The 27339-nt window shown below is 45.1% G+C and overlaps 1 protein-coding gene and 1 long non-coding RNA gene across 4 annotated transcripts in view; one reads left to right on the top strand and one right to left on the bottom strand.

Moving 5' to 3' along the window:
- The window catches only part of cables1 (Cdk5 and Abl enzyme substrate 1), a 19264-nt gene extending 2404 nt beyond the window's left edge, over positions 1-16860 (bottom strand). The window contains exons 1-9 of one of the 2 annotated variants that reach the window (XM_035633085.2): positions 16065-16860; positions 9846-9917; positions 9586-9678; positions 8252-8329; positions 5257-5362; positions 4422-4578; positions 4126-4229; positions 1690-1796; positions 1324-1531 (exon numbers count right to left, since the gene is read on the bottom strand). In XM_035633085.2, the coding sequence (XP_035488978.2) occupies positions 1324-1531; positions 1690-1796; positions 4126-4229; positions 4422-4578; positions 5257-5362; positions 8252-8329; positions 9586-9678; positions 9846-9917; positions 16065-16681 (1542 nt within the window). In that variant the 5' untranslated portion in view covers positions 16682-16860. The remainder of the gene's footprint in view (positions 1-1323; positions 1532-1689; positions 1797-4125; positions 4230-4421; positions 4579-5256; positions 5363-8251; positions 8330-9585; positions 9679-9845; positions 9918-16064) is intronic. The other variant, XM_035633086.2, reaches the window with a different exon arrangement.
- On the top strand, positions 16674-27339 carry LOC118310291. Of its 2 annotated transcripts, none has more exons than XR_004793754.1 (3): positions 16674-16810; positions 25298-25633; positions 27074-27339. It is a non-coding gene; the product is annotated as an uncharacterized LOC118310291 (long non-coding RNA). The 2 variants fall into 2 exon arrangements; XR_004793753.1 differs by having other exon boundaries at positions 16720-16810; positions 25295-25633.

The raw sequence follows: 27339 nt of genomic DNA, 5'->3' as shown, positions 1-27339 counted from the left end.
GGGCTATAGGATAGATATATAGTGCATATATAGAAGCGTCTATACATTGTATTTTACTTGATAACCTACAGAGCTTTCCACGCCTTCTTTGGGCGTCTCTTAAGCAATCCTCGGAGCTTGTTACAGCATGCTTTGAGTACAGAAGTTGGTGGGTGAGTCACATTAGGACGATTTAACGAGGGGCTGAGAGTTTGGGTTTGGAATATAATCTCTGTAGAACAAAGGGCATTTTGTACCTCTTGGTTGATTTCACATCTTAAATTTAAAATGCCCTGGGGGTAAGAAGGATCTTTGCTGCCGATGTTCAGACTTTCACGAGCGACGGCGAGCGTGCGACAGAGAGAAAAATAGAGCAAAGTCAGGGCAAAGAGCACTGCACACAGCTCTACAATGAAGCGATGGTCCAAAATACTAAGAAATCCTTGTTATTGCGTAAAATATTTTAGTATCATTATGCAATTGTGGCAGGGCTATAGGATAGATATATAGTGCAAATATAGTAGCGTCTATACAATGTACGGGTGCAGGGTACACATCGCCTCTCCAAAATGTCCCATCATATTGCCAATGCAAAATTCTTCACTTCTGACAATAATAAATATACTAAAGCATCTTGTTGACTATAAATCCTGCTCTGCTCTGTGCCGTGTCTACTGCATCTCTGCTGCAGAAGAGTGAGACATCCATATGTCCAAAAGCCAATAACAGCGCATGACATTTGACACGACACTGGCAGAACATTTTGGAAAGGGAAAGGTTTGTGCTCGTGGTTTCTGTAAAATGAACAGAATCTAACTGATGAAAGGGTGCGTAGAATGCCAGTTCTGACAAAAATGTAAGTGTTTAAATATGTATGCACTTAAGCTAGTATTAATGTTTCACTTTCCAAATTTCACTTCAAAATTATTTGAATGTTTGTGTCTAGCAGAGCCGTTGAGACGCATCTGCTCATTCACCATCAGCAGTGGATGCACAGGGTGCCATAGCAAACCACAGACGTCTGAGTGTCTCATGGTCATTTCTGTCTTAGCATGCCCAAAGTGCGTCAGTCAAGTGAAACGTGAGGCAACGGTTGAACGTGATCTGATTCAAGGGAGAGTAACCAGTTTTGGAAGTGTAGGATGTTGCCACGTGCGTCACATACCATATAGTGGTATGAGTACAATGCAAGTAGTTGTGGTTTAATCTTTCCATGTTTTTATTTGTCTGCTGCTGCCAAATACCGTGGAACTGAGTTATGTTCTCAGCTTTGAAATGAATTTTTTTTTTAAAACACAAGGCCATGAAGTTTAGATTTTTGCAGGTGTGTGTGAAGATACGTACGTCTATCAGGAGCTTGACTTCATGTTTCTTGAGATCACCACCGATCTTGGCCGCCAGAAGGACACAAGCTCCGGCGCAGAGTTTTCGGTTCTGCTTGTTTAGTTTGCCTTGAAGAACGAGTTTTTCAAAGTAGACGAAGGCCATGGCCACTGTGGGTTCCTCATAGCCACATTCGTCCTGAGCCAGCTTCCTTATCTCCCTTTTCAAGCTGCGCAGGGTGAGAAATGAGAGAATGAGGAAGGACAGGTGGGGAAAAAATGATGAGAAAGTAAGATATTAAATAGATCATGTTAAAATGACATCATATATATTGTATTAAAAAAAAAAAAATTAAAGACACACTTTGCACATTTCTGCCTGTTTTACCTCCTTATTTTGCTGAGCGTAAGCCTTATGTGGGGGAATTTCTCCTTGAAGGTTTCGTTCATGTCCTTCTTGAGGTCAGACGGTTTGACGTATTCAATGACCGTAGTCTGAAAAGGAGAACCACGGGTGGTGTCAGAATGACCACACTCTCCGCACTGAGCAAGGTGACAGGATCCTCACATGCAAGTGTTGGATTCCACTGTGCCTGGTGTCAGCCATGCCACTTAAAGGACACGGCGATATTCTATGAAAATCCCATGAAAAGACCAAAACAAGTGTTTCCAGTGTATACGACGCCTGATTCTTCTGGACATGCAGCGCTATTGAAATTTTGTCCCCATTATTGGACACTGAGGTTTATTTGTGGGATGAATAAAATGATTTTTTTTCGTATCTAATCTCTCATTATCTTATTTTGTGTCAATCCCACATAAAAGTTCCGCCAACAGAGTGGATGTGGAAAAGTATTGACACCAACATATTTTTGGGGTTGTAAAAAGAAAAGACAGATTATCACCAGTCAACTAAATTTACTTAATAGCCTACAGAGCTTTCCACGCCTTCTTTGGGCGTCTCTTAAGCAATCCTCGGAGCTTGTTACAGCATGCTTTGAGTACAGAAGTTGGTGGGTGAGTCACATTAGGACGATTTAACGAGGGGCTGAGAGTTTGGGTTTGGAATATAATCTCTGTAGAACAAAGGGCATTTTGTAGCGCTTGGTTGATTTCACATCTTAAATTTAAAATGCCCTGGGGGTAAGAAGGATCTTTGCTCCTTGATATGTATGTAGTTTAACAGATTTGGCTACGAAAACCCCCACAAAAAAATGAAATGATTCATAATTTTTCTATCATTTTTCAAGTGAAAGTGCCAAACACCTGATGATTTCAGTTTCCCAGAAGGGGCACGTTGTCGCTTTTTCTTTGTCATGATAGTAACTGAAGTATCTTTGAGTTATGGACTTTTGATCAGGCAAAATGGGCATGAAATTAACTTTTTGACCCACTGGCCAAAATGACATTAAAATTGAAAAGCCAGAATACAGCTCGAAAAAGTCTCGACCTCAAAAATTCTACCGAATATATCTGCTATTTACTGAACTTCAGGGACAACAGGAGAGGCTTTGATCGAGCTCGGGACACAGACACAACATGTCAAATCTGCTGTGTCCATGTTCTCGAAAGACCAGAATTATAAAACCAGTGGAGTTATCCTTCAGTATAGTGTCCACCAAGCATAAGGAATTAAATAAGGACAAACTATGCTGCAGTTGTAAAAATATGTGGCTCTCTGTGAAACAGCACCTGTGTGCAGGCAGCGCATGGAATGTGAATAACAGCGTCCACCCTGAACGCCATGCAGCTGATCACGAAGCGTGAAGGAGAAAAGAATGCTTATCGATGGTCAGCTCTGAGAAATGGACATAAAAAAAAAGGCCGGCACTTTTGTCAAAACATTTTCATTATTCCATGTTTTTACCATGAGGATATTTCATAAATCCGCAAGCCCCTCAACATGCTTCTTTTCCTTGCTGCGCAATCAGATCAGGCGCGTGCTTTTCGGCAATTGCATGGTGAGGATAGAAAAGACGCTAATATTATCTCCTGCGTCATGTCACATCGGCAGCATGCGTTCAACCCCTGAAATGCTGAGAATTTACTGGTTCCATTCGTCTAGCAAACACAATAGCCATTGTTGTGAGATGCTGGGTTTTGTAATGGAGGAAGAGAGGAAAGGGGTGGGAAAAAAAATATAGCCTGGCCTTGACTGAACATTTCAACTATGTCAGTCCTCGTTGTGTATTCTGCCAGTCTCCGCAACAAAAACAGAGGCCAGGAAACAATGAGGTGGGAGTCTAGTCAGGGTCCACCCCCCCACCTCCCCACCCCCCCTCTTCACCCCCCCTCTTCCAACCACAATAAAACATCCATTCTTTTCTGAAAAAGTGAGAGTGATAAGTGCCGAGAAATAAACATTATTCTTTTACAGTTACCGCCCTCTACATGGGGAGAAAGTATGTATATTCCTTCAGGCCCCAGAAGGTGGGAGAGAGTCTGGGCCAGTGACCTTCCTGATTAAACTGTCCTGAAATATCCTCCCTGCTGCCTTTCGAAAACAACTGATACAATGCAGGAGGACTTTGTAGAAAGAAACTTGAGCCAAACAAATCTTCCTGGTGTGTTATTGTTTTTGTTTTGTGGTGGGAAAACTGATCAAAATTATTATTTTTTTAAAGCATTAAGGGTTAGATATTGCAGGACATTTCAATAAAACATGTCAAAACAGATGTGGATGTATTTTTGCAAAGTGCTTTCCTGGAAGAAAACAACTTTTCCACTATACTCTCGAGAGTATAAGGCTGCAGTTGCGGTTGTTGTTGCTGCTGCTGCTGATGGTGGTGGTGGCATGTTCGACGCAGCCAGAGTACTTTCTCACCATGTAGGAGGGGAATATGAGGACTCTCTTGTGTTTTCCACAAGGCCACTGAGGGTCATCCAGCAGATTGGGGTCGTACTCGCGAAAGTCCCCCAGATCATTCCCTGCCATGAGCACAAACACAGCAACAAAGGTTGAGCCAGAAAGTTCACATTTGCCCTATTTCTTATCCAATAAAAATATATTGGATAATGGGGGAAGGGGGGGGGGGGGGGGGGGGGGGACGACAACTGCTGGATGGAGAAATACACAACAGTCGTAATTAACAAGTTAAGTATTGTTGGCAGCCATCGGACCTGCGTCTATACTGCTCTGGTTGCTGTTGGCTCGGCCCAAGCTGAGGCTGCGGTGGCTGGCATTGCGAGATTGGGAGAAGGAAGAGGTGGAGTCGATGGTGTTTCTTCGCCCGCCCAGCGCATTGGTGGGATACAGGAACTGGGTGTAGGACACAGTCTGCAGACACAGGAATATACAGTAATGTGCGTTTCGCAAAAGCCTTAAAATGTTCGCCTGTTCAAACAGTTAGATCGTCAGATCTCCTTTTACAGCAACAGGATTACTGAGCTGCGACTGAGTGACTGTCTTACTTCAGAGACATTTAACCCACGTGAATGTGAAGATACTTTATAATGATTTTGTGCTTGAGCGTTATTTGCATTATTTTCTATAAGCATGTTATCAATTATTAAAAAAGTTGCAAATGAACAGTGGTGTTCAGAAGTTATCAATTGGCCACATTCAGCCTCTCCGTGTGTGCTGTAAATTATTCTCGTGGTTGTATCTCAACACTGAAATAAAAAAGGCTAGAAAAGCGAATGGCTCCTTATTCATAGAAATATTTCTTTAAATAAACTTTTTTCTCGTGGTATCTGTGGTTTAGCTTTATCTGGCGTAAAGAGCCTTGATGTGAGTAAATCAAGACCTGTGTGCACATACTACTAACTAAACTCACATGATGTTTGAGCAAACATTTTCATAGCAACATCCTACTGTACACACTAAAGACCAACAGAAGCATATTCATTTTTTTGAATGTGCGTGTACAAGTATTTTTTATAATAAGAAGACAATAATAAAGACAAGCTGAAACTATTCCTTTTCCGCACGGTCACATTTCTGCTGATTTCTCACCTTTCCATCTGCTCCCAGCTCCACTCCCTCCAGCCCGATCACCATCTCCTTGGCACTGACGCTCCCCGATGGGTGCCGCTGACGCCCGCCTTCCAGCTTTACATCCCTGATGATGAGCACATGACACCACCCTTGTTTTAATGACACAAATAATAACGCGGCGCTTTGTTTATATCCCACCTCCGGTTGCTGAGGCCTGTTCTACCTCACCTCCACATCTCTACCTCGCAGTTGAAGGCCCTGTATCGACCTGCGCCTATCAGCTGGACTAGTTTCTGTAATTGCTCAGGGCAATCGGAAATACAGTACGCCCATGGGAGGAAGCATGGGGGCGAGTATAGTTTTGTGCCAGCATTCCAAACTCAGCTGCGGCCTGAAAAGCCATACTGCTGTGGGAGATTTGCAGGAGGTCAGGTTGTCTGCTGAAGTAAAAAAAACAAAACAGATATCAACAGATATCTGAAGAGTGAAGTGCATCAGTGGAGCAGACAGTGGAGAGCCTTTTGCATGGGTCAAATATTTCTGTATTTAATGTCTGCTGCTATGGAAATAACAGCAGACTGGGGCAATCACATGGAATTTTATCTGTGTGCCCATTAAGTCAGTTGATGATTTTAGGTCAGTTCAAGTAAAGGGCTAATGCACAGTGTGTGTGGAGTGACAAAGAACATTACACACATTCCCACTTTATTCGCAGTGCGATTTAAGATTTGTGATTTAAAGATCCCTGGATCTTCAGCCTTAACTTAGCTCAAAACTTGGCTATTGTAATGACATTTCAGAATGGCCGCAGACACTCAGTTGCAGCCCTCTCTTGTTGTTCTACCCTCCCTAGCTCAGTCTTGCTCGCTGTTTAAACTGGCGCCCAGATAAATAGAAAAGAAATGACACAGTGGATCCTCACATGACTCTCCCAGTGTTTTGATGACATGTGTGGCCAATCTGTTATAATGAAAACAGTGTTACTGTATCTGGCGGACACGTCAGGACAAAATGTTGACAGATGCATCATAGACATGGATATCCCCCAGGCAGCAGACATCTCACAGCACAGTGGAGATTAAATGAAAAAAAGTGGGGAAACACAAGAGATGGAAAAGCTTTCTAAGGAGAGAGCTTTGCTATGAAGCTTCTGTCTGCCGAGAACAAGGAGCAATGAAAGGAAAACAAAAGAAAAAGTTGATATTATTAAGTAACATGCATGAATAGGAATCAATGGCCTCAAACCGTTATATCATAGTAGTGCTACAATATTTGCACAAGTGCTCATCAAGTCAAGTTTGTCCGATCTATCATCGGACAAACAATGAATAAATATTTACATGATTAAAAAATAGCCTTGTAACCTGCTGGCTACTTTACTACGAAATACATTACAGCTCACATAAACATTTTAGGGCTAGGTTGACTGGCTTCTAGTGATGTGTTGCTTCACCAATTGAACTAATTTAATTTGCTCCACTTGGTTGTACATTATTATTCCTTTTGAGGATATCTGTGCTTTGCGTTTGGCCCATCTAACTTTTTAACCGGCGGCACCGACTTCAACTACTCTCCAATGCCAGGAGCATTGCCTAACATGCATGTCTTTTGGGGTTAGAACATACTACATACACATGCCAATACATAGAAGGAGAACATGCAAAAGTCCATACAGAAAAGTTACACCTGAACCAAGAGGAGTTTGAACCCAGGATCATCTGGAACTGGCTGTCACGAGACGGTGTCTCCCCATAAACATGTGTCAGCATTGTTCGATACACGAGCTCATTTGCTTTTCTACAATAAAACAGTCCTCTAAAATGTGGAAGGTACCACAACGAGTCAGTTAGCCTGTTAGTGATTTGTAACAGACATTTAAAAGTGGTGTCAATCTTCAAGTGTTTTGGGACCAGTCAATTTTTGTTCAACGGGCCGGGGTTTTTCGTAAATATAAAGACAGAAGAGCCAAAAGAAATGAGATTAAAGAAAGAGGAATGACTACCTGCAATCAGTCGTTTGGTCCCAGGCATAATAAAAAAAAAGAGAGAAGTTGTTTTGGACTTATAACACCTTACTGAGCCAACCAAAGTCTAACTGTTGACTCTCAATCAGCAGCAATGAGCTGTCAAATGTGCGTATCGGAAGGCGCTGGGGGGTTTATTAACCCTTGACCTTGCACCTATTGGCTGGCTTAGGAAATTCCACAAACGGATTGAGCCTTTTATGTTCTAGGTTTTCTTTTTATGTGCATTGTGCTCTCTGGTGTTTATCTGTCCCTTTTTTTTGTCTTTCACATCCTCCAAAACACTGTGTCGTGTGACTGGGTACATGAAACAGCCCGTACCAGAGACATCCCCACGCAAGCCAGGTGGGCCCCCCTGTTACATAAGACCTTTGTTTCACTTTTAAAAAGGAGGAGAAGAATAACCACACATCTACAGATAAGATGCGTCCTGTTCCGGTCCCCTATAGATATGTAAAGTTAAAAAATGGTTAAAAACATTATGACTGTGACCCACAACAGATATTCCAGTCTGCCAGCATTGTGGATGATTAGACCACTGAACAGCACATTCGAATTTAGGGGTTAAAATGTGTGAGTGTACAGACAGCAGGAGCCCCCGGGAAAGGTGAGGCTTGAGTGCTACACAGCAAAGCCAGCAACAGACAAAAAATGGGTTGACTTGAACAAAAAGGATGAGGAGCCAATATGGGCCACCGGAGCCAATATGGGGGGGGGGAAGCAACACAAGCAACAAGCATTTGGCTACAATGTGCTCAAGAAGCTGAATACCAAATTAGGCCTTTAAAGCCCATTTCAGCCCAATGTTTCTCTACCTTTTTAAACTTTACGGTAAAAATGCATCCACCAAAACCAACCCCTTAGTGATGTACAGTATGCACCAGTCAAAGGAGAGCATATCCAAGGTAGGAGAGGGATGAGGAAACAAAGACAAAGAGGGAGCACAGGCTGGAGGAGGTTTCAAGGTTCGGCATGCTGTCGGATACATACCCTGCTTGGCTACAATCTCGATAGGGCAGGACAGAAAATACACTATAGAAGGATCTTCTGCCACTGATAAGGACTATCCTATAAAAAACAAAAACGGCAAACAAGCTAATCAATGTCTATCTGACAAGATCCACAGGTTAAAGTTGGAAAAAAAAAAAAGTGTGCAGTAAAAAACTTGGAATGAAGAGAATGAACCGGAAAAAAGTCAGTTTGAGTGCGTGTGTTGTTTTGTGGTATCGTAGCACGTAGTCCGTGTTTTGGGAGAAACAATGATGCATTTTTGCTGCAAGAGCTGATTCTTTAATAACTTCAGCTGCTTTTGAAAATAAACTGCCTAGTAAACTCGTGTAAACAAGTATCCAATCAGACAGGTTTCCAAGTGACCAGATGTCACCAGCACAGATGGGAAGAATGTCTTTGACTGTAACAACCGCATGATGAATATCAGTACTCGGCCAAAATCCACAGCCGGACATAAACAGGACTTGAGTCACAAAATGCCAATTGTTTCAGTGTCAGTTAATCAACACGGAGTTATTACTGTTGTGGAAAATCAGGCTCAGATGTGGATCTGGATATAAAAAATTGACTTATCCACTAATTTCACAAGAGGAACTTCTCAAGATGGTACCTTGGCTCTCCGACCCAGAGCTTTCGCATGAGACCTGCTTCTCCATATAAATCAATTCATACATTAATATATGAATTAACCCATACATACTCTGAAAAGAATTCAAGGACTCATAAAGCGCAGAAATCTGTGCTAGTACGAAATGAAATGCTAACTCAATTACTGTTCAAAGCCAAAAGAATGTGACAGCGATGATGAGAATCACCAGAGTGTTATTACTCACAAACACTCCACTGGTCTCTTGGCCTACATTTAACAACTGTCTCCCCTTTGGCTTCTTTCTGCACACTTGGTAAAAATTTCAACATTAACACCACAGTTTTGCCAAAGGTCGTCTGTGTTTAGGGTAAAAAAAAAAAAAGTCTTTGTGCTGGATACATGCTTGTATAAATCAGCGACGCGATGATGTGTGATTTAGCATTTGGTTGTCGAGGTGATGTGTGATTCCAAAATGTCAACAGTGATCCAATAAAGATAAAAAACTGAATGTGTGACGTTCAATATATAGACATGATACTCAATCAGTTGCATCTCATTTATAAGTAAGATCAGCATGCTTGTGAGCGGGGCCAGGCCTGCTCGCCTCCATGGGGCTTGTAATGTGAGAAACATCCACACTGCAGTTCATTGACTGGGGCCGCATGCCATTATCCACTGAGGACTTGTATTGACTAGAGGACGGGGCTGTTTGTTGCCTTCGTACCTTCCATTGCGCATATCGTGTTGCCTCATGTTCTTTATGAAGTGGACTTTCTTGAAGCTCTTTGGTCGGGGTGAACCCGAAAGGGTTCGGCATCTGGAAAGAACGCAGAGCAAACGCACATCATCAGTACCTTTGGTAAACAGAGAAACTTGTTGGTGGGATACGTTACACCGAGCTGAAAGTCTCATATAAGACACACAACATATACTAGCAGACACTGTGAACGTGAGGGATGACTCTGTGCCGTGTGTGTGTGCTACCTGCGCAGAGGAGCGTTTTCCTCAATGTCTTCTAGTGTTTCGAGCGAAGAGCGCTGGGAGATGAGTCGTCGTCTGAGGAGACAGACAGAGGGGAAGTTTGAAGTTAGGGGGGGAAATTAAGAAATGATCACACCACAATCTCACAGGACTAACTGTCATTCTGCAAAACAGCTCTCGGATGAACCAACGCTGGCAAATAATGATAACATTAATATCAATAAGCAGAGCAAATGCATGAACACATATTATACAGTACTGCAAAGCAATGTGATTGCAAGACATAAAATCCACAGCAATACCTAAGATTTTAAAAGGTTGGCACTGAAAATCTGTAAGAGGTCATTTCCCACACAAACTGTGGACGGCGGAGCTTTTAGAATAAAGCAAGGTATCAGCATTTGTTCAAATGTCAAACCAAATTCCCAGTTGACTTACTTGATGCAAAGCAATGCACTTATAAACTACCTGTCCACGTCACAACACACTCATCACACATTTTCTAGTGGTAAATAGTATTTTCAGTAATGAGCAGGGCAGATTTTTGGGGGAAATTTTTGTACGATATGACGGCAAATCTTCAGGAAAAGTTCGGGAAAATGTCTGGAGCAACATTTGTGTTCTCACTTCTCATTAACTTCAATGCATATCTGAAAGCAGCTTTTGAGTGATAGAAGCATATTGAACCCATTTGACATTGTATTTTGTTTAGCAAAATATGTCAAACTCTTCTATGCATCAGTGTTAAGTAACGATTTCGCCTAAAGAAAATAATTTTGGAACTTGACCCTTGCCGATACGTAATGCTACCGACTAATTTCTGTCGATACTGAAAGAGCACTGAGGTTTTGATACCAAGCTCCGGAAAAAAAGTGTGTGTGTATGTGGCCTTGACACAGGGCTCAAACAATGGTGTTAAATTATCAACCGTTTCTGTGGTTGATTTACAAAAAAACGGTGAGTCCTGGACGGTTCAGTTGTGACGGCCATCAATCAACACCAACTGTGATGGTGCTTTTGGTCAATGAACAATACGCAGTCCTGCGTAGATCACAGAGAATTTCTCCAGGATCTGAGCTGTTAAGAGGATAACGACGAACTGGCTCTGCGAGCACTTTGTGTAACACATTTGGTCACAGATGGCCTTTATTTCACACTTTAGTCGCACGACTCAACAGGCTAATTCTGCTGGACATCTTTCATATGATTGGCTGCCAGTGTCAGAAACAAACCCACATGTGATAGTAAGTGTGTGTGTGTGTGTGTGTGTGTCAGGGGCCATGAAGTAAGCCAGAGCTGTTCCAGAATTAGGTTGTAATAGCAAATTTAACACCTCAAGAACACCTTTATCCAACTCATTAGTCTGCCTTCCGAAATTGGCCACAATTAATACTATAATTAACATATTAGCGGTCAAATAGGAAAAAAAACACGACACACAAAGGGTCTATCTGTCATTGAGTATTAAATAGCTCTGCATCCTATGACTCCGCTGGGCCAAGTCAGGGCGCAAAAACAATCGACTGTTCACACCGTGAGTATTGTACTGTAAACCACGTTGCGCCATCTAATTATTTTCACAAACCAAAAAGTGTTGTAATGCCGTCGACCCTGCAGCATAAAGACAAGCAGATGACACTGACGCCTGACCCCACCCCCCTGTCCGCGGAGCATTCCGGGCCAAAGGGAGAGACGGCGGCGCACGGAGCAGAGTGGCTGGTTAATGGACAACAGAGCATGAGGACAGATTAACAAAAGATGACTCTGTCCTTGAGGATCTCCCGGGGTTTAAACCAACACGGGCTGAGTGAACTCCGTATACGGGAGGAGATGGGGTGAGATAAGTGTTTACATGACGAGTCAGACCGTCGAAGCAGACAAGAAAACCGAGGGCCATTATTCCGGCTTACCCCTCCGCACCGAGAATTATGACCCCGATGATCATAAAGTGGAGGGAAGAACATGAAGCTTGAACTGTAAAATTCCTAGTCCAAACTATTACAACAGTGTGCAGCTGGCGTCAGCACCGTCCGTGCTACTGTGAGACTCAAAGGGTCCCGATTAAGGAGCCTGACCTCTGCCTGCAGGGCAGACAAGTGGGGACATGTGATTTATGGTCAGTCTTACATCATCCCCCCCTGTAATGACAACACTGAGATGGACTGGCTGGATAACGGGTCTATGATTGCGCGTCGTCTGAGAAAACAAGGCATATAATTTGCTCTGATGGCGAATCCACTTCATTCTCACAGCCACTGTAGGTCATAAGAAAACATTTCCATGGTGTATTTTGGTGTATGTAGCGTATAGTGCCACAACCAATAAAAATCGGACGATATGAGCCTTTTACAGACATATTGCAGTTTATGTTTGCCGATATGAAAACCATCTGTCCATCCGTCTCCGCTCTGTGTGACATTTTGTCATTTTTCCAGTCCGAATCTCAGTGAATCTTCACAAAAAAAAAAATTCACGCCTTGGCCGAAGGGCATTTTTTCCACTTCGTGAGGAGACACACTGAACTGTGCTGGAGAGAACTTTGATCCAGCCACTGCAGAGGTAGAACGGCAGCGGCAGGATGCGTTCTTAATGCAAAATATGTTTTTCCAGGCAGGTACAGGTGCACAACCTGGAAACAATAACACAGGCTGAGCCACTCATTCACTTTAGAAATGACACAAACTAGAACAACCAGTTTCGATACAGTTTGACATTAACACGACTCGGACAGAAGCTTCAGATTTTTACTGACAATGAATCAGTGGCAAGGAAGCAACAACAAGCATCCCTCAGTGTCTTTGATACAATTCCTGCTAGTGCTGCTTCAGGTCATTTTTTTTCACAAATGCAACTAATAGAGCCATTAAGCCGGTTCTACTGCAGACACAATAACATCCACAATAACATGTTTCAAAAAGCTATTAATAATCCTGCCCAATGGCGCCATGTAATAAAGCTGTAAAACTATTTGTGTGCAGCGATCATGCAGCTTCACACCTACACCCTGTTGGCAGCTCGCTACGTGGACATTGTCTTCCATGTTGCCAGAGAGTTGCTGAATGGAAATACGTTTAATGTTTCTTCACACAAATACAGACCAGCGCAAATGGAAATGTGATTATTCTGATTAAAGAGAAAAACGTCCACAGTCAGAACAGTTATCCCTCTCTGATCCTCAAACCCCGCAGGAGGGTAAATGTTTCCGCAGATTTTGTAAGTTAAGGAAACAAGAAATCGAACGTGAGCGTTCCCTCACTCAAATCTTGCGAGCTTTTCTGAGCATTTGTTGACAGCACGGACACGGAGAGAGACTCTGTGGAGGAAAATGAAGCATTCTCCGAGCCTGTGATTATGCCAACCATGACCTCAGCAAACAACAATCGACATCTTATCCAGCAGTATGTGATCCAATCACATAAAAACTCCACAGGACCATTGTAATGGCTGGTGCTGCATGTTTCCCTGCCAAAGCTTCTGCTGCTTCATGCAAAAAAGAAAAAGTACATGATTCTGCACTTTCTAACGGCGATGGGGGAACCCAGGAAGACGTGAGAAGACTTTGCCTGTCCACGTCTTAGTGGGGAGTGGATGAAATAAAAATAGCTGTACACCTAAGGGAGACAAAGCCAGATGGTAATAGGTGGGTTATATTTAAAGCAAAGCTCTCGGCATGCTGATTCATGATGGATGAATGCTGAGGTGTGGAAGGAAAGCTGACTATGAAAACACAACGTTTCCATGCACTAGATTGTGATTGGGCCACGGTCTGAAGCAGTTTTGGCCTCAGTCGAGTCTATTCTGGCGGCACATCAGAGGCCCTGCCACTTCCTGAATGGGAGCGAGACGGAAGGCCAAAAAGTCTGAGGGGAGAGTGTGTCTCTGATGCCGCTGGGAGAGGAAGTGGAGGACAGAAAATACAGAGCGGAGAGCCAGGCTGCTTCTCAGAAAGCCTGGGCATCCTGCCTCTCCCAGCCAGGGACCTCTGGACACGTTTCCACCAGCTGCCCGCGGGAAAACAAACAAACCGGGCACTGTGCGGAGCGCTCGCCGGCGGAATATGGCCGAGCTCCATCAACAGGTTGCTCACTCCTCAACATCAGAATTCATTTTCACGCGGACGTCCTCCAAACACATTCCAAAGGAGCAGGGCACAGTCAGGGTTTAACGGGCTCACACTGCGTTTACTAACCGGACAACAGAACTGTGCAGTAGAAAGGAGACGTCAGACGTGCAACAGCTGAGCGCTGCGCCTCAATTTATGAAATTGTAAAAGTTTTGCTTTGATTTTGTTCAGGGATACATGCACAGAGTAAGGTACTGGGGAAAGTATTACTCGGGTATCGCTTTCCAATCGGTAATATTAAAATATGTAAAACGATACTGTGGTGGAAGTAAAGCATGTCCATGTACATGTTACAACAACCCACATGACTATACTGTAGCATTAATTGTCACTATATACAGTATAACCTTCTCTCAAGAAGGAACTTTAATTATGTACTTTTACACCAACGTGAACAGGAGGCCCTCAAAGTGCTCATGGAAATTGACACTTAATCATTTTAATTGTGATATGCTGGTGTGAATGTTTTGTCAACTAATTGTCATTACATTACGGACCTGTGTATCAATGCATCTGTTTATTTCTGACGCTAGAAATTCATGATGTACTCGGCAATGTTCCATTGAGTCTCGTTGAAAAATGATTAACGGTTTCTTGAGTGTTATGCAACATCCTTAATGCACCAGAAGTACAGATTGAGCCTTTCGGAAGCTGTTAGTACAGCAGTGCAAGTTTCCATGAGGTCAGCGAGGGGAACTAGTTGCTCACAGAGTTGTTTCGCCATTGAAGCGGAGCCTCCTGAGAAGTCTGTGGGAGTCACCAGAGGAGGGGAGGAGAGGGTTTGGGTAAGAGAGGGGGGCTCGGAGCGAGAAGCAGAGCATGAGATGGTATGACAGCAGGTTCTGACGGTGAGAGAGCGATGACGCGACTGTTACTGACAGCTGTCCTCGCTGCGAGCCGAGACCATCCAACCTCTCCGCTCGTGCCCTTAAGACGTCGACGTGGAGCAAGCGAGTCCCTGTTGTGTGTGCATTTGAGAGGCGTCGAGTTACAGGATGTTTACATTATGCAGAGGAGGAGAAGAGGGAGACAGCAGGTGCGTGCCAGGTTTTTGGAATGACATCCACTAAAATGTCATTTGAGGTGTCGTCGAATTTGACATGGGCGCGCAAGAGCGTGCACGTAAAAGTGAGCAAGGAGCGCAGGAAAGAAACTGATGAGGTGTGCTGCTGAGCTTCCTCTCCGGGGGGATACTGTAGGTCACAGCTCCACAGCTGTTGGGACCTGCGATCATACTGAAAGTATCTGTCCCTGCAGTGCACACCAGTGAGTCATGAGGCCACAGCCGTCTGCATGGAGAAAAAAAACACACACACACACACACACACACACACACACACACACACACACACACACACACACACACACACACACACACACACACACACACAGCTGGACTCTCTCCTCCTGCTGTGTATTGTTGTGTCCAGGCGGAGTGCCACGCTTGGAATCGAGAGTACCTTTCAAAAACAGCTGCCTGTAATGAATCTGAGAGGAAATTGTTCAGTTCGTTCATTCATTCATTCATTCAGTGTCACCGCCTGTGAGGAAACACACGGTCGCACAATCACAAGCACTTAAAATGTGCAAGTTAAATCTTTCACCACAAACGAATTAACCGATTAATCAAGTGAAGCGTTTGCTCACTTGTGAAATGCACAAGGAGCTATTGATTTCCTAATAGATGATAATATGGCTGCTATGACAAGATGGCTGTGGGTTGCCTCTTAAAATCGAGATAATGAAACGCAGTACAGGGGATGTGCCCGTGAATTATTATTGTAAGTGTTCATCTGTGTGCAGGACGTTTTGGGGTTTTGTTTTTTAACTATTGAACCCTTGAAGGTTGTTTGCAGCACTCACTGTGAAGGGACTGCTGCTCCTGTGCATGCGCGCAGTGGCACACTTACTGTATGAAATCCCTAAAGGGGACGCGTGGCCACGTTTTTCGTGTTCTTGCAGTGATCAGAAGAGTTTAACGGGCGGACTGCGGACTGGTCCTGCAGCCAAGCGCACAACAACAACAACAACCCCCCCCCCCCCCCCCCCAAAAAAAAAAGACACCAGGGGCATTTACGCACAACCCCACCGTGGTTTACCTTGACCTCTGCAGCTCTATGGCAGAGTTGGCTATCTGTCCGCCCTCCAGGCAGTAGTTCTGGGAGGACTGTCTGGAGAAGGAGGCAGGAAGGATTCCCTGAGTGTACGTCTGCAGCCTCCCCCTGGTCGAGGCTGGCACCGCGGAGAAGGGCGAGCTGAACGTCGCGGGCAGGAACGCGTCGCCCTCCGACGTGTCTGCAGCAGCCGGGGCGGCAGCAGCAGCAGCGGGACCCGTCCCGAAGCTGCTGCCCCGGCCGCTGGCGAGGAGAGCCTGGTTTGCAAAAGCGAGCGCCTGGGCGGCCGTGGTCGCCGCCGCCGCCGCCGCCGCAGCAGCGGCAGCGGCTGCGGCTCCGGCTCCGGCTCCGGCTCCGGCCGCCCCGTACGCCGAGCGCTCCGGGGAAACCAGGCTCTGTCTAGTCCGAGGCTCGGGCGAGTTGTCCTCCCCGTCGTCCCGGTCGTCCGCATCGTCCTGCACGGGTCGGCCGTCCAGGGAGATGTTGCTGAGGAACGACAGCGCCGCTTGCCTCCTCCTCGGGTCGATGCGTTTCCGCGTCTGCTCGACGCTGGGGTGCTTCGTCTGGAGCGCGGCGCCGCCGCCGCTCGTGGCCGCCGCCATGGTCCGCGTCCCCCTCGGTGGTCCGCGTCCCCCTCCTCCTCCTCCCTCCGCCGCGGCAGCGAGCTCACCTCGCCGACATGGGTGTGTTGGTGTCGGTCGTGCTCGGTGCTCGGTGCTCGGTGCTGAACGGTGAGTGGCCCTGTCGCTTTTTAAGTACACGCGTTGGAACTGGGTGAAAACAGGGGAGGTCACGTGTGCGCGGTATTGTGGCAGCGCAGGGGAAATGTGGACCAATGGGCTGTGAGGAATACGGTCTTTTTTTTCTTCTCTCTCTCTCTCTCTCTCTTTTTTTTTTTTTCATACCTTCTCCTCTGGCTGCCTCACTCATGTCTGGCCCCTGCATATCCCCAATTACATAAACCAGGCGCGGCGGCAGTGAGACAGATTTGCACCTCATTAGTCTGTAATCGACACTTCAATATCACTGTCATCGATAAGCATTATACAGCATTGCCGCAAGAGAAATGCTTTGACGTGATGGATTGAAAACTTTTTGGTGCAGCTCTCCGCGTCACACATGTCATTGTCACATGGCGCAGTGATGACCTGTGGCCGCCGACAGAACCTGGTGCCTGGCTCTGTTTTGTCTTGAGGAAATGATAGATCATGTTTCTGAATTGTCCCAAGTCAGCATTTCTGCAGCAATTGCGCCATCTGTCTGCGCGACATGCAATTGCGCCTGCTGTTGTTTTTCTTTTTTGGGCCACATACCAGTTAAATGTGCCACCTAGTGGGGGGTGTTGGGGTGGCAGGCGCCTGAGGAGCCTGGTGCGGGAGGGTAAAACAGCTCATCTTGATGATGATGAGCTCAGGAGAAAGAGGACAGGGGGATAAGCAGACTTTGGCCATTTTATTAATGTATCATATACTCTTGTATATATATATATATATATATATATATATGTTTCCAAAATGTAAGTCACACTTTGTTTGAAAAGTGAAGATGGATGTGGAAAAAAGGACACAGGCCAAAAAGTTACAGGCCGGACAAAAGGTGTTGCCCTCTCACATCCTGAAATAAAATTATGTTGTACACGTCTCTGCTACGGCAGGATTAAGGTGATATGAAGCCTCCGGGCGAACAAAAAAATGCTCCTGGGCCTCAACTGACCCCATGTTGACCCCTTCTATGTATCCTGTTGTTTCCGAGTTCCTATCACGTACAGTGCACAAGAAAGAAAGAAAAAACAGTGCAGGAAAACACGTGGCTAAATAACAACTTTATTTAGCCACGCGAGCACAGAATAAAAGAGTCAAATCTAAAACATCTAACAAAACAAACTGCTCAAACTACTCTGAAGTCTGAGCTGTCAATCAATGAACCAAGCTTTGCTGTACCAGAATGTTTAGTTAAACCATGTGGGATTCAATGTCATTTTACATGGATGCACTTCTCCCTCAATATCAATTGTGTTCTGATAAACTAATATGTTCAAAATCACAATCACACTCCTGACTTTGAGCCAGCCAGAGAATAGGGACCTGATCGGTAACGTCAGTGCAGAATCTGAATAAAAGCTCAACAGCACTATTAAACTGTAAAAAAAAAAAAAGAAAAAGTTTCCTATTCGTGGCTCTAACATTCGGCCTGGGAGATTCACTCAAGTCTCAGAAGTAAATCCAGATGAGGTGAGCTGACCTGTTCATCTAATTCATGAACATATCGAGTGGAAAATGTCGTAATAGTTGTGTCAAATGATCAAAGGGCCTGTCTGCACCAAGTCTAGTTGTGTTGACGACAGCTAGTCTGAAAAAGGATTGTAAGAATCGCAGTTCACTGAAAATCTCATCTAAAAATGTTCATTTTTAACAGTTTGATCACAGTATGCGTATAAAGACAATATATATACATGAACTATACAATAAAACACAGTATAAGAAACATCAAGCAAAATATCTTGTTATAGAGTTATAGATGTACCATCCACCGCAAGTAAAGCCTAAAACGAATGTGCTTTGTCTTTTGAGACTGGTGACCACATAACATTTTCTTACCACTAGAGTTCTCTGTTGGACCTCGAATCTGCCCCATGCTGAGGGTCTGTGTTACACAAAAGAGCCCACAGTCAAAGCACCAGGGTGGACGCACATCATAATCTCAGTGCTAGGCGTAAACGTGCCTTGAAAACCGCCTATCTGTCCGAAACGCTGCAAACAACACACATCTGAGGCTTGCCTTCTTTTAAAGGAATCCCCCGTCCTGTAAGACTGTGGTCACGATGCACACGGTGTTGAGGATTTATCTGAATTAACTAAAACCAGAGAAAGTTTGAATTCTTCCACTCGGGTCCTCATTTCACAGGGAAAGTGTCAACGTTCAAAGCCACAATTCCACAAACAACACATCTGCGTTTAACATTTAGTTTGGGGTTAGAACACGACAACCACGGTAGTCTGCGGCTCAACGCTCCGATGCCTTTCTGCAGACGGCCCCGCGGAACAATAAAGTGTAGGAACTGCAGGTTCTTTGGCCCCAGTTAATCTGAGCGTCCCATCAGCCGCTGCCGCGCCGCTGCAAAGACTCCTGCCCTCGGTGAGAAACGCTGAGCTTCCTGTGTTTGTGTTAAGTTTCCTACTCATGAGGTACTTCAGCACCTCATTGTGAGGCTCCGCGCACATGACTCCGCTATTACGCTCGCGATGATTAAAGACAAACATGCCAGCACGCATCATAAATTACACCCCTCACAGCCACGGCTATATTGTAATCTCTTAATGGATTGAACGGTTAGTGCAATAGTTATGGTCTTAGTAGTGAGAGGAGGGAGTTTGAAATATGGGATGAAGGTGAGAGGAGAGAACGAGGAAGGAAGAGGGCAAAGATCAGAGACAACAATAGGGAAATAAAAATCGAGTCATCCAAGTATTTATTATTCTGTTTAAGTCATGGAATTTAAGCGCTTAGCCGGAGAAACTCCATCATGGGTGACACGCATGAATGTTTTTGGGGTAATCCTACGCCTGGGAAAAGTGTCACACTTTTTGTTTTTTGTCTTTTACCAATAGCATTTTGAGACATTGCAGGGTGAAGCAATTAAAATGCCTGCCAAGCTATTTCAGGGGTGACAATGTCGTTGCTTGCCTTAGTTGGTCTTGCTGAGACACTCTTTACATGCATACGTCACACACACACACACACACACACACACACACACACACACACACACTCAAACAGAGCCAGCAGAGCACGACAGCGTCACCTATAAAGTGCCTCTGCACCTGCTTCACCCGAGCAACAAAACCTCCCCATGCTATGACACTGAACAGTAGACAAATGCTTCTTGTGGGGCAGAGACATGAGACTTAATCTTATCTACCTTGGGATAATGAAATGGATATGTAATCATATGATTTCTTTTTTACTCTGAATTCTCCCCCAAATGTCCCCGGTCGTGAAATCAAATCTATCAACATTAGCGGCAGTGTTCAGATGAGGTGTGCGTTGATGAAGGATTAAGATAAGGCGGGAGTGCGTGAGGCCAGCCCCGAGCTCTCACACGGGGACGGCCCGTCTTAATGGGACCAGGGTCTTATCAGAGGAATCTAAAGAGCTCCCTGAAGTTCACCTCAGTATAAGCGCAGGCTTTTGGATGACACTTAGATAGCCGGGTGATGTAGTCGGCGGTGAGGCCCATTCACTTTCACGACTGTGAGAATCATGGGAAATAAGCTAAGTGACGTGGGGATGGGGAGATGGGGCGGAAAAGGGGGGAGAATGTTCCTCTTGTTCGAAGAGAGATGACGAGTCAACAGTTCATTAAATCTCTGAGGAAGATTGTGAGTAAATAATCTGCACTGAGCTTGTCCACTGCGCGTCCACCTACACCTGCAACCATGCTACGATTGGACGGTACAAGCTGCCAATCAGGCTGACACCACGCCCCGATGTATACGGTGCTTTATCGTCTACTTTACTCTAAATGAGACCGCGATTTATAAAATTAACATCATACTGTATTGACTTCTACAGAAACTCTGCTGGTCATTTCAGATAATACAGGCTTCAGACACTTCCGCATTGGCTATATTTCCTGACCCGATGAATACATGTACATCCATTGTTATGTAGACTCTATGATCCACAGTATCCATTGAGGCAGCAGCAGGTTAGCTTAGCATGGCACAAAGACGGGAGACAGGGAGAAAGCTCTCCTGGGCCAAAGGTAACAAAAACCACCAGCGGACACAATTATATAGCTCACAAATTCAGACATCATATCTTGTTATCAAATTTTGCACTGTTACTTTAAACCTATACTGAATCGAGAGTATGCGCCTGTGTGTCCGAAGCTCACCACCTCCGACTCCTGACTGTTTGTGCCTGACACAGACAGATATTCTTATCCTGGTGGAGTGTTGGTGCCTTGTGGTCAAGGGGGCACGGCCGCTTGTGGTCGGGTACACGTTCAGAGGAGGAGGAGGAGGAGGAGGAAGGGAGGGGACAGGAGGCGTGGAGAGGTGATGGGGGTCTGCGGTTGTGGCCTGGGATTGATGACTCTGTTATAGGTCGTGGAGAAAGAGCCCACCCGTGTGCCGCAGCCCCCCCCCCCCCCCCCCCACAACATCAAACATGCCGTATTATGTTGATATATGGAGATGGCCGGGCAGCACTTTCAGCTGATGCAGGCCAGGTCCATCAAAGGATTTATCTCTTCACAAGATTAAAGGGGGCCAAGGCGTCTGCCAAACAAAGGCTAAAACTAGGGGTCAGCCCAGGTCCCGGACTAAGAGATTTACACTGAGATGACCTTCACATCATAGTGAAGACCCAGAAGAAGGAGACATGCCCAGGGTCTGACGTGTCGGCCCTAAATCTGACAGTTAGTGAAAACAGTTAGCAGGGAGCCCGGCTGATACTCATATCACGACTGATTTAATATTCATTAATGTGATTCTGCATGTGCGCACTGTTGTGAGTGTTGTGAAGTTCCATCTAACACTGTAAACACATTAGCACATACTTTGTGTCAGACCGTGAGGCAGGCAGAGTTAAAGTGATTCAAAACCTCCTTTATACTTCTGACATGTTCCTGGCATCTTTCAGAATTCCACAGTGATGACGGCAACACTTTTTAAGAACATTAAGTCAGTCATTTTTTTCCCCCTCATATTTAGTAAGCTGGGAACTTTTGTTAAACTTGTGCATGAAAATCTGAGCCACTTTGTTTTGGAGTTTTCTTTTTTTCCCTACAAATTTGTGTCACATCCAGTGACTTGTTCCTGTTGCTTTGACCTTTGCACTCCTTCCTATTCGTCACTTTGTGATGTTTTTAGTCCAGGAATGCAGGACCGTTTCACTGCGGCCGTTATTGTGAGATGCTTTGGATAATTGACGGCTAAATGCCAAAAATAAACACGATTGTGTGGAATTTCAACCGTATTACAATGTGAACATTAATCATTAACCATGTGTCTCATTTGACTGTAAATGTTTTTGATTCTTCCTCATCTTTCCATTGTTCACCAGCTCTTCTGCAGCTGTAAAAAACAATTTGTGCATTTTTCTTTTGGCAAGAGTTTCCTACTTTTGTTGTTCTTCTAGACGGGTTTGCTCCTTTTAAGAGTGTTTTTGGTAACATACTTGGCTGTTTTCATTCTGTCTCACAATGAAAACACTCATTTATATCCATTTGGAATTGAGTGGGTGAGAGACGAAGTGGACCGGTGGCGAGATACGATCAGGCTCTGGGACTAGAACGAAGTGGACTCTCTCACATGAACACGCAGGGTTTTTTACGCGAGCTACGAGCCGAGCTTTAAATCAAGGTAACACGTTTGCAGGAATGTACCTTCGCATACTTTGCAGTTCATTTCACATGGGAATATTTGTTTCACTTATAAAAATCAGCGCTGGAGAGTGTTTGGTGATGTTCACGGAGGGGTGAGATGAAGGGGAGGGAAAGTACTTTCATTTGAATTCTTCTGTTCTTCTAGAGCAGTCAATCCATAATCCATAAAAAAAAGACCCGTGCTGACTTTTTTTAAATTCACACCTCTTCGTTACGGTAATAAAGCTACTGGACTGTTTTGATTGGCAGCGTGCTAGCATTGTCAAGTTCATAGATAACTGTGAGCACGAGGTAAGACTGAAATTCAGCCTTCTATGTTTTTCACTGCCATATTGCAGAAATAAACATTTGAAAACAGAATTTATTTAGGCGAATTTTGAACTTTGAATGAATTAATGCAATGAACAAATAACACAGTCTTTATTCTCTGGGTGTGTGTAGGTGTGTGTGTCTGTCTGTCTGTCTGTCTGTCTGTTGGCTTGTGAGCGTGCACGCCTTTTCTGTGTATGCACATATCAGTATTAGCACAGCGTTGCTACGTGCTGCACCACCAAGCCTCGCCCAGAGTAGGAGGAGAGTACAGGGCAGGGTCAACGCTGTGTGAGCCAGAGGAGACGCTGTGCCTGGCACCGCTACACACACACACACACACACACACACACGCACACGCACACGCACACGCACACACGCACACACACACACACGCACACACACACACACACACACACTAGACAGGAGACAGGCAGCCTTGTGAATCACAGCCAAAGCAGAACAGAATGTACATTAAGAAGGTCGTCTCTCTTCTCCTCTTCTCCTTATTTCTTTCCCTTCTCCCTCCATCCTACCTACACGGTGAAGCAAAGAAATATATAAAGTTCCCTGAAATATTTTGGTTCTACGTGCGAACTGAAGTTCTAATTGGAGGGTAAATCCAGCCCTTCCTCATTCATATCACTTCCCATTTGCCTCACCATTCAGTCAGTGAAATCAGAGCGGGTCGGGGGGAAAAAAAGGTGATTCAGTTCACACTCGTACTATTTTACTGCAATGTTTGCTTCTTCACATCAAGAGCGTTTAAAGGTTGAAGAGCAGCGCGGCGTAATCAAGCCCTCGCCCTGCTGCTCCCTTTCCTCCCTCAGTCAGCGTCGGAGGTCACATGGCTAAACTTTGCCTTGTAAACACCCATCACAGGGTTTTACCTTTGTGTTAAAGGTCCTGCCTTAACAGTGCACCCAATGAGTAGCAGATGAGGGGAGTTGTGTGAGTTAGGTTTATAGGTGTGCGCATGTGTCAGTGTCAGGTGTGCTGTCATGTTGGACTTGGAGGATCTATTGCAGGACGATAGCGCAGGGGGAAAAACACTCTGTTTTACAGCCAAAATGTGAAACATTATCCTTAAAGGTAACTGACCAAAAGACAACAGATGAATCAAAGCTAAGGGAGCCAGAATATGTCAAATGTTTTTACAAGGCTCGAGAATTCATCAGAAATTTAGGACGATTGTTATTTCGAATACATCTTGGGGCTTTCCACAGTTCATATTGGTATAATTTTAATGTTGCACCTGGGAAAATGGTGACATTGTGTGTTTGGGGTGGGGGTCTGATGAGGTCAAGAATTATGATCATGACAGTTTTGACAATTTTTGTCCAAATTGGTTAAATTCCAACCCTCACGATTGTGTGGTGGCCAAAGTGCCAGTGCAGGAAGTAGCGTGCTCTCTCTGAAGTGATGTAGTTAATAGGAATGTGGAGGTGAAGTCGCTGGATGGGCAGTCTGACCTTCACGCAGGAGACTGGAGTCTCGGTCCCATAAACACATCAGCAACTCAACTTCAACTTTTTTTATTGAAAAAGGAAGAACTGAATGAAACTGAAGCACAAATTGTCATTTTCCTCACGTGTTAACTTATAAGCTCTTGAATTGGCCGGTAGTTTCTATGCTAAGTTAACTATCTCCTGCCACTAGCTTCCTGTCCAATGGATAGATATGGGATTGCTATCAGTCTTCACATATATAACTCTGCCAGAAAGCAAATCATTCTCCCAAAATAATGCATTAGTAACTTTTCTGAGACGGACATTTCAGTCCTGTGTTGAACGCGAGCTCGCCACCTTGTCCCAACAGCTCAGAACTGTCACCCTCTTCTTCCTGTTATGGATCCTCGCTGCTGTTGATGAGAAAAAGGGGTTGAGGGAGAGAAGAGAAAACACAAGCCGCAGATTTCAGGCATTCTACAATGCATTAGGTCATGAGAATTGGAACTCGGGCTGTGTAAATGATGAAATGGCTCACCAAAGGGACCTCGACTGAGCTCCACACAATTGGTCACCGAGAGGTCATCTCCATCGGAGAGGAGAGAAGGAATGATAAATACTCTCAACTCCACACAATTATTAAATTTCCCTGTCCCCCCCCCGTCCCCCCCCCCCCCCCCCCCCCCCCCCCCCCCCCCCCCCTCTGACCAAGAGTAAATGAAGTTGTTCTCGAGGGTTGTTTAGGTTTGAACATGAGCTCGGTCTTTGTGTGGGAATCTGAACGTGACAGACACGCAGAGAGCGACGAGGGCCCGAGAACAGAGAGGTCGTAGCCAGACATCAGAGCTATTTTTGTTTGTAGAAATTTAAAAGTGGTCCTGTTACCCTGGAGGCGGCTTGTGTTTTCCATATAGTTCAGTGACTTGGCAGGCCTCTGCAGGGGCACTTTCACATTGAGCCCCCCCTCCCATCCCTCCCCGCCTCATGCTCCTCTCTCCCCCCTTGCATCTCCCCCACCCTTATCCCTTCCTCCCTCTGTCCTCCCACCACCCTCCTCTCACCCCCAGCAGGAAAACGCTCGTGGCCCGCAATGGAGACAGCCTGACTGCGCAGGCGGCCCGGCAGATGCACTGGAGATAAGTTTGTGTGCGTAAGCTGGGCCGCGACCCTACGCGGCAGGACATTGACCAGATCCTGTCAGTGAGAGGGCAAGAGCCGGCCCAGCACCTCCTCTGCTCATTTGCTTACATGCTGCCCGCCCCCCTCCCCATCCTACTGTCTCCATGCGTGGCTTCCCCAGCAGCTCAGCAGGGGCCAGAGGTGAGGACAGGCCCCCTGGAGCCAAGACTTTCCTCTGGGATGCAAGGCTCCAGCCCTCCTCGACACCCCCTGTATGCGCCATAGAGGTGCCACACACACACACACACACACACACACACACACACACACACACACACACACACACACACACACACACACAGTCAAAACTCCACGAAGCACACAATAGGTCCCCAAGATAACTTCCCCCGTCCCATGGACAGATAATGGATAGCTGTGTGTGGAAGGCTTTGTGACAGAGACGCTGAACCACTTATGAAAACACCATCCTTCATGCCACATCAGCACTTTTTGGTTTCTTTTGTCGGTGAAATGGTTTCGGAGGAAACACCTAGACTGGAAATGTGGAAATTTGTCATGTGAAAGCGTAACTGGTGGCACCAAGTGGTGACTAGAAGAGAAAGCTGCATTTCCCCACAAGGAATAATACACAACAGGAATTTGTCTTGTCCAAAGCCATTAATTAAGGGAATCAGTGAGGCTGGGAGGAAATGTACCTCTGACAAAAACACAACACTAGATCACAAAGTACAGGAACAAGGTCTAGCTAAATATATGCTCCAGTGAGGATGATTGTTTCTGTACACCACGCAGGGCTTCGCCAGTCCTCCTACATCCCAGAGTGCCAAGTATTACCAATGACTTCCTGACTCCGTCTAAGTGCCTGGCCCTCAAGGACCAGGAGATGAAAGAACTGGCACAACTTGAAATGTAGTATTGATAATTTGGTTGCCTTGAAGTACAGATAATTGAGCTTTCACTATATTTTTTTTGTAATCTCTGCCTGAGACTATATTTAAACCACTTTGCACAGTAGCCAGCATCATTTAGATATTTCCAACAAACCAGTGGCCATATTTTTGTAAACAAAAATCATGTATTGTCCATTTTGAAAGCGTCATATCGGTGTTTTTGCATGTTTTTAGCCAATTTAAACCAAACTACAATAGTAGTCGCAATACTGGGTTTTCGAAATTTCAATGTACTTTTACAACAGATGCCCAATTTCCTGGATTCAGTTTCTATTCATTTCAGTACGGTAAAAATTTTTGTCATCAGAAAACATTTTCCTGAGGGGTAAATGGTCTCAATTGCTAGTTTCAAGTCTTCTTCAATACAGCATGATGTTCATTTTTGTAGATTCTGGTCTCATTTAGAGTAAAATAAATGATAAATCACAGTAGTTATTGGAGCATGAATACAGCGCGATTGACAGCTAGTACCATCCAATAGGTGCATGGCTGCATGTCTCTCAGTGAGACCCAGCCCACAATCCTCCGAATATGGTTCATTCTGGTTCCAAAAAAAACAAGATGGCGCCGGTCAAAATACAAGTTTACAGCTACTTCTGCTCAGTTATACGTTTTTTGTCACTCATACGCCCCCGTCTGTGTGGAGGACTAAAGGTGCTCGTGACTCAAATGGCAGAACGCTGGAAGCAGCATGAATGCAAGACCTCCTTCTCTCCTGAATCATAACCTATACCACTTGAATTCATCTCTCACCAGACAAGCGACTCCTCCGCGCAGAGCAATAAGAAGCTGAACCCAGCCTCTCAGTGCTGGGAGGTTAAACCTAGTTTGTCATCAGATTCCAGTGGGAGGGATGAAGACTTTGCGCAAAGAGCAACCGGGCCTGTGCACAGGCAACATCTGACTCCTTCTGACACCTCTTCTTGGAAATCTCATCAGAAATTCCCTTTGAAACCAGAGGCTTCATGTCTTCCGATACACTTACTCCTCTTCTTGTTGCTTGGTTTACAGAAAAATAAATA

The sequence above is a fragment of the Scophthalmus maximus genome, chromosome 5 (assembly GCF_022379125.1).
Source record: "Scophthalmus maximus strain ysfricsl-2021 chromosome 5, ASM2237912v1, whole genome shotgun sequence".
Taxonomy (NCBI): Eukaryota; Metazoa; Chordata; class Actinopteri; order Pleuronectiformes; family Scophthalmidae; genus Scophthalmus; species Scophthalmus maximus.
The sequence above is the reverse complement of the archived record's forward strand: the minus strand, read 5'-3'. Positions and strand labels throughout refer to the sequence as shown.